The sequence below is a fragment of the Cyprinus carpio genome, chromosome B20, assembly GCF_018340385.1.
Source record: "Cyprinus carpio isolate SPL01 chromosome B20, ASM1834038v1, whole genome shotgun sequence".
NCBI lineage: Eukaryota > Metazoa > Chordata > Actinopteri > Cypriniformes > Cyprinidae > Cyprinus > Cyprinus carpio.
The window spans coordinates 3,097,933-3,114,798 of record NC_056616.1 but is presented as its reverse complement, the minus strand read 5'-3'; the positions used below and the strand labels follow the sequence as shown (position 1 = coordinate 3,114,798).

The 16,866-nt window shown below is 37.9% G+C and overlaps 1 protein-coding gene across 1 annotated transcript in view; it reads left to right on the top strand.

Annotated features, from left to right (window-relative positions):
- LOC109113797 (mediator of RNA polymerase II transcription subunit 23) overlaps positions 1-9,497 on the top strand; it is a 66,136-nt gene extending 56,639 nt beyond the window's left edge. The window contains 4 exon segments of the mRNA XM_042747297.1: positions 5,268-5,322; positions 5,325-5,407; positions 6,998-7,139; positions 9,030-9,497. Of these exon segments, the coding sequence (XP_042603231.1) occupies positions 5,268-5,322; positions 5,325-5,407; positions 6,998-7,139; positions 9,030-9,191 (442 nt within the window). The 3' untranslated portion in view covers positions 9,192-9,497.
- Positions 9,498-16,866: the final 7,369 nt, after the last annotated feature.

The following is a 16,866-nucleotide window of genomic DNA, read 5'->3' as shown; positions in this document are numbered from 1 at the left end:
TCCAGAACTGCTCTGTTTCATGAGTAAAACTAACAGTTAGCATCATATCATATACATACAGAAAATGAAAGGTATTTACGGCAGCCTGTCAAAATAAAAGTTCAGTTTAACTTGAAGACATTGTGCAAGAAATACATTACGAATGTTCTATAGAATGTATGTAATACTACTACTACTAAAATTATTACCACCTTATTTTTTAAGGAATAATTACATAGTATAAACATATAATGTTTAATTTTCATTAATTAAAAGATAAATTAATGTAGCATGCCTTCATTTGATTGAAAACAGAATTTTGAAAGAAAAAAAATATTCATCTAATATAAATCAAAGCTTTTTTATGCATTCAAATAATTAGACATGATAAAACCAAGGATTTGATGACAAAAAAACATAAGGTGAGAAAAAAATAGAACATTTCATGGGGCCCTAAACATGTAATTTTTGTTCAACTTTAAAAAAAAAAAAACATTTATGTTGAATTGTAGAAGTTTCATGGTTTTTATTAGACATGCTTTTGATTGATACAATTTAATTCAACCATGAAAAAAGTCCAGAAAAATTAAAATGTGAGTGAGTGATGGAGAGTGTGTAAAGGCTGAAACGATTAGTCGACATTATCGACAACGTCAACAAAAAAAAAAAAAAATTTGTTGTCGAGTAGTCGTTTTATCTCATATGACCTAATGTAAGTGTCTGCAATAATGTGGTTTGACCAGTGTGGCACTGTAGCGCAAGACTGTAATTCACCCGTCCTGATGTAATTCAAGAGAAGAAGACCTGAGGCTGCTGAGCGGTGTTTGGATGATTATGTGAACATATGCTGTGCTCTTTCCTCTCAATAACAAAATAAACACAACAAAAACTGACCGCAGTGTGAAAGCATCAGTCTAAAACACATCTGATGACAGCGATGGGGATGTTTGCACGAGCTCTGCAGTTCAGTACTCCAGTGAAGTCATGTCACGTTTATTTATATAACATTAGTACTTTATGCAATAGTCTTAAATCAAGCAGCTTTACCGTATTAAACATGAAAAACCAGAGTCAGTGTCGCTTTCAGTTAGAATTACAACCTGATTTTCTGTTATAAAGCAGCTCTCCAGTGTGAAGCTAGCTAATGATACAATATTTTTATTAGTGGCGGGGGGGGTATGATTTAATTAAAGTGATAGTTTGGTTTGCAGAGACTTGATCTAGCGCAGGGCTGTTTTGATTATCAAAACCCTATAAGGTATTTTAAGAGAGATTTTTATCCAAAAAAAAAAAAAATATAGTGGATAAAATAGTTTATCCAAAAATAAAGCCTCTCATCACTTAACTCTATTTTGTTTCGTATCCATGTGACTTACAGAAGGAGATGTCAGGCAGAATGATGTCATTCAGTGAGTTTTTCATATGGCTAACTAAATGGAGAATGAGAGTTTATCTGTCTGTCATCTCATTTTGTGCCAAATACATTTGTTTGTATAAATTCATTCTATAATAATTGTAATTACATAATGATTTTCAAAAGCTGAAGTAATTACCTTTATTTATTTGTTACAGTATGTATAACTCAGTATTTTAACTAATTCCAAAAGCTGAATAATCAAAGTCTACTGATTAATCAGTGGAATAATCGACAATTAAGCATACTAGTAATCGTTAGATTAATCGATTATCTAAATAATCGTTTGTTGCAGCCCGAGTGTGAGTGAGTGAGTGAGTGAGTGTGTGTGTGTGTGTGTGTGTGTGTGTGTGTGTGTGTCTGTGTCTGTGTGTGTGTGTGTGTGTCTGTGTGTGTGTGTCTCTGTGTTTGTCTCTGTGTGTGTGTGTGTGTGTGTGTGTCTGTGTGTGTGTGTTTGTGTGTGTCTGTGTGTTTGTGTGTGTTGGCTGTGTGTGTGTGTGTGTGTTTTTTTCGTTGTGGTGTGTGTGTGTTTGTGTGTGTGTGTTGTTGTGTGTGTGTGTCCTGTGTGTTTGTCTGTGTGTGTGTTTTGTTTTTTGTGTGTCTCTTGTGTGTGTGTTTGTGTGTGTGTCGTCTGTGTATGTGTGTGTGTGTGTCTGGTGTGTGTCTGTCCTGTGTGTGTGTGTGTGTGTGTGTGTGTGTGTGTGTGTGTGTGTGTGTGTCTGTGTGTGTTTGTGTGTGTGTGTCTGTGTGTGTTTGTCTGTGTGTGTCTGTGTGTGTGTCTGTGTGTGTCTGTGTGTGTGTGTGTGTCTCTGGTGACATGTTTGGGTGTGTGTGTGTTTTGTCTTGTGTGTGTGTGTGTTTTGTGTGTGTGTGTTTTTGTGTGTTTGTGTGTGTGTGTCCTTTGTGTGTGCTGTGGTCTGTGTGTGTGTTTGGTGTGTCTGTGTGTGTCTGTGTGTGTGTTGTGTGTGTGTGTGTGTGTGTGTGTGTGGGGGGTCTGTGTGTGCGTGTGGTCTCTGTGTGTGTGGTGTTGTGTTGTGTGCTGTGTGGTGTGTGTTTCTGTGTGTGTGTGTGTGTGTGTTTGTTTTGTGTGTTTGTGTGTGTGTGTGTGTCTGTGTGTGTGTGTGTTGTCTTTGTGTGTCTGTGTTGTGTTTGTTTGTGTGGTGGTTTTGTGTGTCTGTGTGTGTGTGCTGTTTGTGCTCAGTGTCTGTGTGTGTGTGTGTTGTGTGTGTGTGTCTCTGTGTGTGTGTCTCTGTGTTTGCTGTGTGTGTGGTTTCTGTGTGTGGCTGTGTGTGTGTGTCTCGTGTGTTGCTGTGTGTGTGTGTGTGTGTGTGTGTGTGTGTGTGTGTGTGTGTGTGTGTGTGTGTGTGTGTGTGTTTGTGCCGTGAGGCGTCATTCCTCATGCAGCAGTCACATGCTCTGTTTGTTTTGCTGTGTCTGTGTGATGGGATCATCACCATGTGACCAGTGTATACCACACGATCACTAATCAACCCACAAACACCTTCTATCAACCCACCCCTCTGAGCACTCGGTGACGAAATGGGATCCTGCAGGAGCTTTTGTCTTGTGTTTTTTGTAGTTGTGTTTTTTTTGTTATGTTTTTTTTGTCCTTTTTCCTTCTCGTTGAGTGGATCCTGCAGGAGCTGTGAGCATCTGACACACTCCGTCTATCAGCACACGTCTGATGACACACTCCGTCTATCAGCACACGTCTGATGAAACACCCAAACCTCTGCAGCTCATGTGAACGAGACGTGCTCAACACAATCTGCTGAACACTGTCATGTGCTCATTTGAGTTCCAGTGTTCAGCGTTTGAACGTGTAGGAGAGTGAAACTGCACTCATGACTCATGAAGCTCCGGTCCTCACGTGATCAATAACAGAAGGTCACTGGGTTTCAAGTTGACGAGTTCAAAAATGTCATTAAAATGGGTTCAGTGATTGGTTGAGCTCAGGGCAGATCGCTCATGATGTCACTAATCACAACCACTTCAAACAGATCTTAACAGACACACATCACACAGACACAAATACTTCAAAAGCTTTAAAAAAACTACACCAAAACACACCAATACACATTCAAAACATAATTACATTTAGTCATTTAGCAGATGCTTTTATCTAAAGCGACTTACAAATGTGGAAAATAGAAACAGTCAAAATCAACAAAAGAGCGATGATACACAAGTGCTATAACAAGTCTCAGTTAGCTTAACGCAGTACACCTAACAAGGCTTTTTTTAGCTTGTTCTTAATTGTAAAAAAAAATAAAAATAAAATAGAATACAAACCCGATTCCAAAAAAGTTGGGACACTGTACAAATTGTGAGTAAAAAAGGAAGGGAATACTTTACAAATCTCATAAACTTATATTTCATTCACAATAGAATATAGATAACATATCAAATGTTAAAAGTGAGACAATTTGAAATGTCATGCCAAATATTGGCTCATATTGGATTTCATGAGAGCTTCACATTCCAAAAAAGTTGGGACAGGTAGCAATAAGAGGCCGGAAAAGTTAAATGTACATATAAGGAACAGCTGGAGGACCAATTTACAACTTATTAGGTCTATTGCCAACATGATTGGGTATAAAAAGAGCCTCTCAGAGTGGCAGTGTCTCCCAGAAGTCAAGATGGGCAGAGGATCACCAATTCCCCCAAAATAGTGAAGCAATATCAGAAAGGAGTTTCTCAGAGAAAAATTGCAAAGAGTTTGAAGTTTGTCATCATCTACCAGTGCATAATATTGACGCAAAGATTCAGAGAATCTGAAACAATCTCTGTGCCTAAGGGTCAAGGCCGGAAAACCATACTGGATGCCCGTGATCTTCGGGCCCTTAGACGGCACTGCATCACATACACGAATGCTACTGTAATGGAAATCACAACATGGGCTCAGGAATACTTCCAGAAGACATTGTCGGTGAACACAATCCACCGTACACATCTGGTAAGGCATCATCAATGCTGAAAGATATATCCAAGTTCTAGAACAACATATGCTCCCATCCAGACGTCGTCTCTTTCAGGGAAGACCTTGCATTTTCCAACATGACAATGCCAGACCACATTCCTGCATCAATCACAACATCATGGCTGCGTAGAAGAAGGATCCGGGTACTGAAATGGCCAGCCTGCAGTCCAGATCTTTCACCATAGAAAACATTTGGCTCATCATAAAGAGGAAGATGTGACAAAGAAGACCTAAGACAGTTAAGCAACTAGAAGCCTGTATTAGACAAGAATGGGGACAACATTCCTATTCCTAAACTTGAGCAACTTGTCTCCTCAGTTCCCCAGACGTTTGCAGACTGTTATAAAAAGAAGAGGGATGCCACACAGTGGTAAAAACATGGCCTTGTCCCAACTCATTTTTTGAGATGTGTTGACGCCATGAAATTTAAAATCAGTGATACATTTTCTCAGCTTAAACATTTGATATGTCACCTATGTTGTATTCTGAATAAAATACTGAAATTTGAAACTTCCACATCATTGCATTCTGTTTTAATTCACAATTTGTACAGTGTCCCAACTTTTTTGGAATCGGGTTTGTACAAAAAGAATAGAGAAGCTAGTGTTTTTAAAGAAAACAAGCAGTTAGTAAATGAATATTAGTTAGTTAGAGGGTCAAATAAAAAAGAATTAATCACTATCCATTCAAAAAAAAACTACAACACTTCCTCAATAAACCAACAAAAGCCATTCACATATAGGTCATTTAATATTAATATTATTAATATAGATTGATCATTGGTGTCTTCATTTTGACGTTGCAGAGATTTCACCATGGTTTTCACTTGGGGTGTGTGTCTCTGTGTGTGTGTGTGTGTGTGTGTGTGTGTGTGTGTGTGTGTGTGTGTGTCAGGTTCCTCTCGGAGGTGCTGAAGCCCATCGTGAAGAGCTGAATGCCCATCGTTGAAGGACGGAGTTCCAGCTGCTGTACGTGTAATCACCCTGGTGGGGTCCCTTTTTCTGCAGCGCTTCCAGGCAGGATAGGACGAGATGACCGTAGATGCATGCTGGAGGTAGAGATGCTCACACACACACACACACACACACACACACACACCTGCCCATTTCACAGTCACACTCACCTTGACTCTTCAAAGCAGAGCCTCATGAGAGAGGGAGCTGACTTGATTAGAAAAAGCCTCTGAAGCAGCTCACACACACATTTAGAGAGTGCTTCAGCCGAGGCGAGTGGTTCATGCTGAGCTCCTAAACCCTCAAGCTTCTTATGCTCTCTCTCCATCACCGAACACTCTGCTTTGGTAAACACGAAATGAAACAACTTTAGCCACCATCACCAAAACAAATGAACAAATACATCTGTTGCCAGTTTAACCACTAAATACATCTAGAAATGCAGCCAATTGACACAACTGCAGACAAGTAAAAAAACAACTACATTTGAGCTGCCATCAAAAAAAAAAACAAACAAATACCACATTTCAGGACACTCAAAAACAAATGAACAAATACCAGTTTTCAGGAGTGGCAGTAGAGGAGGGTTTCTGAATACTACTCCAATGACACATCAAAACCACTAATATTGCTCTCCCCTACCACCCCCAACAAAACCAACAATTAATATCAGAGACTGTGTAGCTGAGCTGGACCACTTGTATTAGTATGAATGAGCATCTAGTAAACTGGAGTGCCTAGTAAATCCTACCAAAAATAAGTCAATTCAACAGCCGCGTATATTCATCATTCTACTAACATGTAAAAAACAACAAAACAGACGACACAGTCTCTGTTCATCTGTTCTCATCATAAATAAGGCTATGTGCTTGTCGTGTAGGTTCATTATTAAAAATGAAAATGTGAGCAAAAATAAAAGCAATTAAATGTGTTATTATAATTAAAATATGAAAATTAAAATGATGGTTAATAATGATTATGACAGAATTTTTGCGAATGTTAAAGTCTAACGCAAAGATGCTGCTCAAAGATGCCATGAATGCATTTACTCTGCTATTACAATAAGTACTGCTATGAGTTTAATATTCAACAACAACAACAACAAAAAAATTAATACAGAAGTATAAATGCGTGGGAAAAAATTAAATCATGTTTAACATATATGAAACTAAAATGCCAATAGGTGGCGACAAGTCAGATTCTCAGTGAATGAGTCGTTGAATCATTCAACCATTTCATTCAAATGGATGAATGATTCATTTAGGAGCTAAGAAAGTGACTGTTTTTCTGAGTGTGTCACTGAATCCTTCACTCAACTGATTTGCTTTAACACCAGTGCGATGCTCAGAGACATGCAGTGGTTCTGATGTGGCTTTGTTTGGATTTATTTTGTTTTCTGAAATAGTACTTAATAATGTCAGTTTGCGCATAGTTACACAATTATGATGTTTTTGATAGCATTTATGTCAGGTTTAATGGAATGTGAGTTTGGCCATCAGTTTTTGTGATTTCAGTGTTTCCGCGCTCAGTTAGATGAGCACAGATCTGAAGAGTGAACTGATTAATATTCATGAGTCAAACCTTCGAGGGTTTCAGATCAGACTGTGTAACTGATAATGAATAAGTTGTATTAATGAATCAGCTGTGTATGGTGACAGCTGTGTGTTCGCTCCTCTCTCAGATTGGAGTGGCGTTTTATGAGATGCTTCAGGCTGTGGACCAGCACAGTAAACACCTGGCCTACATGGACCCCATCTGTGACTTCCTGTACCACATCAAATACATGTTTACTGGAGACAGCGTCAAAGACCAGGTAACACACACACACACACACACACTCTGTGGATTCACGGCTGTAAGCATGTCCTGAACATTGAGGGTGGAGCAGGTCTCAAATCTAATGGGTAACAGTGACGATCACATGTTACATCTACTTACTATATTAATAACTCTGTAAATATTAATAACACTAACTCTAACCCTGTGGTGAGTAAATGTAGTTCATTATTATTACTCAGTGCTTATTTGTTAATTACACTTTTACAATGTCACTTTAAAATAGTGTAACCTGTGATTGGTCCTTTTATTCAAGGGAATTAAAGAAATAAAGGATTTAAATGGAATAATGAAAAGAAAGAAAGATAATAGGAAAAGAACTAGAATCTCTTGTAAAGTTGGCCTCAGATTCCAGATTTTCAAATAGTTGTATCTCAGCCAAATATTGTCCTAACAAACCATACATCAATGGAGAGATGATTTATTCAGCTTTCAGATAATGTATAAATCTCAATTTCGAAGAATTGACCCTTATGGCTGGTTTAGTGCTCCAGGGTCACATATGTATTATGAATGACATGAGTTAGGTGAATGATTCAGTGAAACTGGACAAGCTTGAGTGGTTTGCGTCACTGGATGTTATCTAGTTTTTGCATGGCTCTCGTTCTCTGTGGAGCTGGAATCATGTTCAGTTTCTGTGGACAGTAAAGAGTGCTGATGAGTCTGTCTTTTAAAACTTTTATCATCTTAAAAACACAGAAAGTGCAGCTGAGCAGCATGAAGATGAATCTGGGTGTTTGTGTGTGTGTCTCCCTCAGGGAAGAACCGTTTCTATCAGCTCAGTATCAGCAGTCACAGGAAATAAAGCTGATTCTCCGCTTGTCTGATCACACGCTGCTGTGCTAAATCCACACTAATGCTGCCTTCCAGCTCACATACTGTCCACCCCCAGTAGTGTTTGGTGTTAGAATTAGTGTGTCCCAAATCATAGTATGTTGAAATGAGTATCCAGAAGGGTTGCGGATGGTTTACTGTTTCTGGTGGAAATTCAGTCCATCAGAATCTGTGCACACGATAACAGCTAATATTACCCACAACCCACTGCATGCATTCAATCAGAACTACAAACACAAATACAACGTGTTAAAAATAAACTACAAATATGGCAGATAGCTTCACACTATTCCTCACACACCAGTGTCTACATCATAAATGATCAAAAATATATACATCGTTCAGAAGTTTTAAATCTTTTTAAAACTTTGAACTTTTTTTTAATTCAAAAGAAATAATGTATGAGGGTTTCCACAAAAATATCGTGCAGCACAACTGTTTTCAACACTGATAATAATCATAAATGTTTCTTGTAAAGACATTTATAATGTTACAAAAGATTTCTGTTTCAAATAAATGCTGTTCTGTTGAACTTTCTGTTCATCTGTGAATCCTGAAAAATAAAATGTATCTCAGTTTCCACAAAAATATTGTGCAGTAACACATATCAACACATATCACACATCAACATTGATAATAATCAGAAATGTTTCTTGAGCAGCAGATCATCAGCTGTGCATCACAGAAATAAATGACAGTTTAACAGATATTTACGCAGAAAACAGCTGTTTTTTTATTAACTGTAGTAATAGTTCACAATTTTTACTCTTACTGTATTTTTGATCAAATAAATTTAGTCTCGTAAACAGAAGAGACCTCTTTCAAAACATTTTTCAAAATGTACCGTCCCCAGACTTGTGAACAGCACAGAGCCACAGATGAAGCAGGTGTGAAGAAACATAATTCAGTGTGTTATGATTATTCACTATGAACGTCACGTGACCAGCAGACGCGTGCTCTGCTTCATCTCTGTCTAATGTGATTGTGAAGGTTGGTGGGATGATGCTGTGTGTGTGTGTGTGTGTGTGTGTAGGTGGAGAGGATCATCTGTTCTCTGAGGCCGGCGATGCGTCTCCGTCTGCGCTTCATCACTCACATCAGTAAGATGGAGCCTGCGGCAGCAGCCTCCGTCCCTCAGTCCAGCAGCGTCTCGTCCCCCGTGGCCCCCAGCATCCCTCTGTCTGTGTCCCAGTGAGCTCTGGACGCACCGCTGCTGGTCTCCAGACCGCGCTCAGGACACACAGTATGAAGATCATGTCACATGAGCTGTGTTTTACGTGCCAGGCTTTGATTCTGTTTGAAAACCAGCACAAACTTCCAGCGCCTGCCTTATTTAGACGGAGGAATGAGCCTGATGGGGTGGTGTTTATCATCAAGACTTTTTCCTGAAGCCTTCAGCTTGGACTTTGATAGAGTAGGTTTTTTATGTTTTGTTTTTGCATTTAGCCATGTCTCTTTTTTTTTTTTTTTCCGTTTGTATTAAAGACTAATCATGTGTTAACCAAATCTGAGCCTGTGTTTTTGTTTGTGTCCTTTTATGTGTCTGTTAAACACTATCATAGTATGTGAATCTATGTCATAATACAATATATGCATTAATGTTGAAAGTATTGTTTTTTAAATACTTTTATTCAGCAAAGACTCATTCAGTTGTGTAAAAGCAACCATAAAGACAAAGTAACAAAATATTTATATTTCAATTAAGTGCTGTTTTTTTTTATATTCATCTGTGAATCCTGAAAAATAATGTATGAGGGTTTCCACAAAAATATTGTGCAGCACAACTGTTTTCAACATTGATGATAATCAGAGATGTTTCTTGAGCAGTAAATCATCATATTAGAATGATTTCTGAAGATCATGTGACACTGAAGACTGGAGTAATGATGCTGAAAATACAGCTGTGCATCACAGAAATAAATTACATTTCAACAGAGATTCACATAGAAAACAGCTGTCTTAAAAAAAAAATATTTCATTATATTTTTGATCAAATATGAAATAAATGCAGCCTTGAGCACAAGAGAAAACACTAAATTTTTTTTATGCATCTGTACGACACACCACAGATGACCGCTCTTCTCTAGGTCGTGTTAAACGACTGTCAGCTGAAATAAAGACCCAGTGTACTGTGTTCAGTCAGTCGTGTCAGCAGGACAGTGTTTAGATTATTAGTAGCTTGATATGACTGTTGTCCCACCCAGTATTGAATATTTGGTGACAGCTAAACACACAGACACTGCAAACTATGACTGAGGTATCCTTTCTGTGATTGTGAGCAGCAGACGGGCTTCCGCTGGAGAATTGGATATCGATTTGTTTTAGATTGACGTTCACGAGAGGCTGCTAGGAGAGAAGAATCAATGTCACACGTATGAGATCTCAGAGAAAGGCTCTCGTGTCCTGTTCTGGGAAGAATCATTCATTCCTTCCAGGAAAATTCTCCTCCTGATTCAGTCACGCTGGCTCTATGAACATGTTTCAAGCTCTTTTAGAGCAGTTACAGTATACTGAAAGAGGCTGTTATTATGAATCTAGGATCATGTGCTCTGTTTCTCAGAATTGCAAACACACTGCCTGGCCAAAATAAAGTTGCTTTTTAGATTTAAATAAGCAAATACTCAGGATCATTGATTGTTTCTGGCATCTTGTATGTTCTTTTAACCCTAACTGATGCAGTGTGTAGCTTTCTATTTCACAAACAATCACATTGGAAGACGTACCCATGTAATATTAGAGCAGGACAGTCCTAAGGTTCATAAGGCTCAGACTGTGAAAGAGTGGTTCAGTGAGGAATCATTTTCATGTATGAACTGGTCACCAGTGTCCTGACCTAAACCCTACTGAGAGTCTGTGGATGTGCTGGAATCGACTTTACAGAGATGTTTGACTCTCATATTGTCAATACATGATCTGTTCAAGATCAAGTTTTGATTAAGTATGCATAAACACACAAAACAGTTTGATGGCCATTATTGTTCTGTGGTACGTCAGAAGTGAATGCTGGTCTGTCTGGAGGAGGTCTGGAGGAATCAGAGCGTGACTGAGTGCTTGTGTTTCTGCTGCTCTCTGTTAACATGCACATTACTGAAGCACCGGGAGCATTTACAGCACGCTTACATAAGCCATAATGCAGAGCTCCAGCTTTACTCTGTCAATGGGAAGTGTTAAAAGGATCAGATGTTAAGATCAAGTCTTTATAGCTTCATGTTTTATGCAGAAAGTGCTGTCGAGCACTCAACGTGCGTTAGGACACGCTGGATAATTAATTTCCACTGCTTCTGGTTTGTGTCACGTGCGTGAGGTTTTGAGCTCTTATAGTCATGCTCCTCTCACACCTCACCATACTGTATTTACCTGCAGAAGAAAACCAGTCAGTGTCCAGATGTTTGTTCTTGTTTTTGGTGTGATGTAAACCATCCAACTTCTCAACACATTTACTTCAGACCTCCATCGATGGAAATAAAAAAAGTGAACCAGACAAATGAATTACAAAATGTATTCATAATAGCAGAGATGTATTTAAGTCATCATGATATTACAAATGACATTTTACTGTTGTTGAATAAATAGTCATGTTGTTCTGTTAGTAAATGAGGGAGAGATTTCCATGATATTATTGTGCACATGAACAAATCATGTGTTTCTTTTATAAACTGAGGGATTTGACTGAGATGTTGATATAAAATGAAGCATCATAACATCATTATTTGGCCATTAAATATTTTAGGATCTTTATAACAGTGCAGCAGATACTGACATAAAACACTATATATTTTCAATATGTCTTGATCCAAACATATAATCCAATGATAATCAAGAGAAGATATTCAAGTTTATTTGTATAGCGCTTTTCATGATACAAATCATTGCAAAGCAACTTTACAGAAAATTAAGTTTCTACAATATTTAGTAGTAGCTTATCAGTGATGACTGTTAGTTAATGGTAGAGATGTATGGAAAAATCTATTAAAGACGTAATCAAACGCTAACGTTAACACTATTTACAGCAATTATTATATGATGCAATCAAACTTATAGCAAAGTTTGTTAGTTCTGTATGTTGTCTCTGGGTTAGCATCATCTGAGGTCCTCTGAGGGGTTGCATCATCTCTTCTCAGGTGTTCTGGATCCAGACTGGAGCTTGTGTAAATCCTAGTTACCACGGGATGTAAATCCAGCAGAAACAGAGAAACAAATAGAGACATAATTAGTGTAGCTGCTGTTCCAAACAAGTAAAAATAATTAGTTTAACCAAAGCTAAAGAATAATAATGTGCATTTGATCAGATATAACTGCAGTCCAAAATTATGAGATGCATTATTTGAATGCTTGGCCAAAGAGATATGAAATAAAGTCTCCTCAGAAGATGTGAGGTGTTCTGGAGGCTTGTGAAGATCATTCCTCCGCTGAGGAACAGTGAAAGTAAAGCTTCTGGAAACAAACGCTCCTCAAAAGATCCTGAGGATCAGATTTGAGACTCTAAAACATGATTGATGGAGAATCAAGTAAAGTCCAGTAAGAGTTCATCTGGAGATATTACTGCAGTTATTCTGACCTTTACTTGATCAAAATCACTCAAGATCTGACACCAGAAGCAGCAGCTGAAGCTGGACGCTTGTACAGTTACACTAAAAGAGCTTTGACTTGATGATAAACTCTAAACTATCAATCAGACGACAGAAAACATGGAGGAGATTGTGTGACAAGTTTATCAGCAGAGTTTGATCATTTAGAGGCCTTAGAAAATTGAGTATCAAATTATTAAATTATTATATAGTAGGTTAGTAGTGTCTGAACCTTTCAGCTTCAGTATAAGAGTTCATATGTTCATTTCTATGAGCACTTCAAACTGTTCTTTTCAGTAAATCATTGTGACAGCGTTCGTAGTAAGGAACAAAGAGGGAGACTCGTAAGAGACTATATATTATATATAAAATATAATTATAAAAAATGCATTTTACGGTGAACGCAGTAGGCAGTAGTCTAAGCACGTGACCGCTCACATCTCATATTTGCGGCTAAATACAAATGATCATAATTAATGGACAACTGTGCTTGTGAAAAAAACATCAGCAATCAGCAACATATGCACAGAAAAAAGAAGAAGAAGAAAAAAAAACCAAGATGAAGCCTGTGCATCACATTCATAATCCTGTGAACCTTTTTTTGGTTGTTGCCGTTAATAAGTAAGGGATAATGTACGTCCAGCTGGTTGTTATCTCAGAATATTACACAGCTCTGTGGAATACTTGATTCTGATTGGTCAGTCGCACCATCCAGCAGTCTGAAAACACTTAAACACTGTTACAATGGAAGACTTCAGCGTTAATTTTGAGTTGTTATCTCAGAATAAACCCCTTCAGGCTGATACAAGACCCCTCCGCTTCACGTCGGAGATAACAACCAGCTGGATGTACAATATCCTGCTTATTACACAGCTAAAAAGAATTGTTTTTACCATATATGTTGAAATTAATGCTGAAGTCTTCAATTGTAACACTTGGTGGTTAAGTGTTTTCAGTCAACGATAGCAGAGTGACTCGTTAAGCATATACAGTAGTACCGGTCAAGATAACTCGTAGTACCCGGATGAGCGGTGTGTTATTCAATTTGGCGGTTGTTATCTGAGATTAGTACACAGCTCTGTGGAATACTTGATTCTGATTGGTCAGTCGTGACATTCCGACATCCCTGGATAACATCCGGTAAAAGCTGATAACACAGGCTCATCCGGGTAACAGCAGTCTGCGCTGTACTCTTGCTTGAACTATTTGTTCTTGGTGGAAGCTTTGCCTTTGTTTAGATAATAAAATATTAAAGCTTGATTCAAAATGGAATAATCTTCAAATAGAAGATTATTTATTATATTATTTAAAAGCCCTTGCTACATCAACTATATACAACTAACCTAGTCTTGTTATAGCACTTATATATCATTGCTCTTCTGTTGATTTTGATTGCTTCTATTGTCATCATTTGTAAGTTGCTTTGGATAAAAGCATCTGCTAAATGACTTAATGTATAAATGTAAATGTAAGCCTCAAGCGATTCATCAGTGAACTATACTTAGCATGAAATACATGCATTTTAAATATATTACTTTTTTTTTTACTAAGGAAGGCATAACAAATCTGAGTTTTCTATAAAGCTCTAATGATTTAAATGACATGACTTTAAGGTTAGGTTTAAGATAACTGTTGAAGGCTGTAAGCACACATTTAGAACTGGGTTAATCAAGACAGTTTTAGTCATCTGTCCTGTCATTGTGCTGAAACATGAGCTGCTTTGAGTTACACAGTCATTTCATAGGCTGCTTGTTTTGCAGTATGCCATATGGACAGTTATATTTAGCTTTTTGAGGACCACTCCTCACTGAAACCGTAAGCAGTTGGTTTTTGACAAGCAAATGATTGTAGAGAAATCTCTCCACAGACGAGGCAGCGCTGGGCCATACGCACAGCTCAACGAGCCCACGAGGGTCCCGCGGCTGCTTTAACACGGTTTGTGGGATTTAATGATCCCCCTGTGGCTGCTGAGATGTTTGCCGCGGCACTCCAGTGTTTATTGTTACTGCCGCTGGTTTATGGGCGAGCTGTTAAGTGGACATTTGTGAACATAATGGTGAAATGTTTAAAGAGCTGAGCGGACTGGATAGAATCCTGCTGATACTGAGTCACACAACACTGCTATTAACAACAGCACACATGAAGAGAGAGAGCAGCGGTTCAGGTGGAGAGGACAGCTGCACAGACTGATTACTGTTTGGACTTCAGTTCTTATGCAAGTAACTGTAGGGCACTAAACACAACTACTGTTTTAACACCAGTATTACTCATTACTGCTAATGCTCCACTGTTCAGACTGGAGAGTTTGTGAGACCATCAGCATGACGCTCTTATAGTTGTGGGGCCTTGTTTATAAATGTAAAGGTAGGGTAGAGGATTTCGTGTATGTGTAGATGATAACACAAAAGACCATTTTACAAAAATAGATATATAAGCAAACAAGTAGTTCGTTTTTAAGTTTAGGGATTGGGGGTTTAGGATATGGTCATGCAAAATAAATGCTTAATAAATACTAATAAACAGACAATATGTTAATAATAGGCATGCTTATTAAACAACTAGTTAATAGTGAGAATTGGTCCCTATACTAAAGTATTAGCTAAAGTCTTTCATTCAGGTGTGATTTTATTGATCTTGATTGCATATTTCACATCATGCTGGTGATGATGGTTGTTTGTCTGAAGGAGCACTGGCTTTCTGGAGGCAGCGCAGTTCACATGACTAACAATATGACACAAGTGGAGTCCTGCTGCTGTTCTCAAGAGCTCTCAGGAGATCTCTGGCTGCTCTGAGTAAATAAACCCGCTGCCAGCACTGATCGAATGCATTTAGAAGAGCTGCCCGTGATAATGGCCTGTTTAGGTCTCCATGGAGACAAGATCAGCATCTGCATCCTTCATCATGTGAATGCTTTACAGTGACTTTGAGTGAGGAGCTTCTCCTGCCACAGGCGGGTTTGGATCACGGCTGTTTATTTTCTACATGTCATAACAATAGTAGTCATCTGGACTAAGTAATAAAAAAATATATGAAAAACATGAAAGAATGGGGAATTAAAACATGTTGAATAAACGTTTTTAATATTTTACATTCTTTATCCAACAGTGTTTAAGAAAGAAGTGTCATTTCTGTGCTGCTACACTGAAAAAGGGTGTGCACAAATTGCTAGTGAATTTGCACAAATAATTACAAAGAAACAGCAAAAGTAACACATTAGATTTTTGTAAAACCTTTTTAAATAATCTTTGTTTTATTTTTTTGTATTTCAAAAATGGGTAATACTGTTCCATCCTTAATGAATAACATATATGGGAACAAATTAGTAGTTATTGTGAAGGAATCAGTATTCTGAAGTGAAAAGCATGACAGCTCCCTAATATTGGCTGACATCATTGTAATCGTTTGAGATATATGTAAGCTTTTGGATAGTAACGACTCAAGTGTTGATCTTCTAAAGTGAAGATCATGGTAACCCACTAGTAATGATTTAAGTGTTATCAAACCTAGCAAAATGAATTACTAACCAGAACCTTACAAAAACTGATTAAAAAAGGTTTACAATGATTTCAGTCATTAATAGGGAGATCTTCATACTGAATACTGATCCAAAAAATTAGTAATTCCTTCTGAAGGATTTGGTAATACTTGAGTCATTATAGTGGGTTACCATGACCTTCACTTTAGAATTAATTATTAATTATGCATTATTCATATTAATTATGAACCTACTGTATATACAGTAGTTCTTAGTAGTTCTTGGGGATGTATGTTCTCCATCAGTTGCTCAGTTTGGCCAGGAGGCCAGCTCTAGGAAGAGTCCTGGTTCTTTCAAACTTCTCCCATTAAGAGTAACAGAGACTTCATGCTTCTGTGACCCTTCAATGCAGCAGACTTTTTTTCTGAACTCTTCCCCGGATGTGTGACTTAACGCAAACCTGTTTCTGAGCTCTACAGGCAGTTCTTTTGACCTCAGGGTTTGGTTGTTGCTCTGATATGCATTCTCAGCTGTTAGACCTTTTATCAAGACGTTTGTGCCATCCCAAATCATACCCATTCAACTGAATTTGCCACAGGTTAACTTCACCCGAAGTGTGGTAACATCTAGAAGCAATATGAATTTAAATTGTCCCAGATAAGGGTATGAATACTTATGCAATGGAATCATTTAAGTTTTTTATTTTCAATAAATTTGCAAAGATGTTAAAAAAATGTTATTTTTTTCTGTTGCTTTACCACTATGGTGTATGGAGTGTAGATTGATGTGGAAAAAAAGTAATTTAAAGCAGTTTAACATAAGGCAGC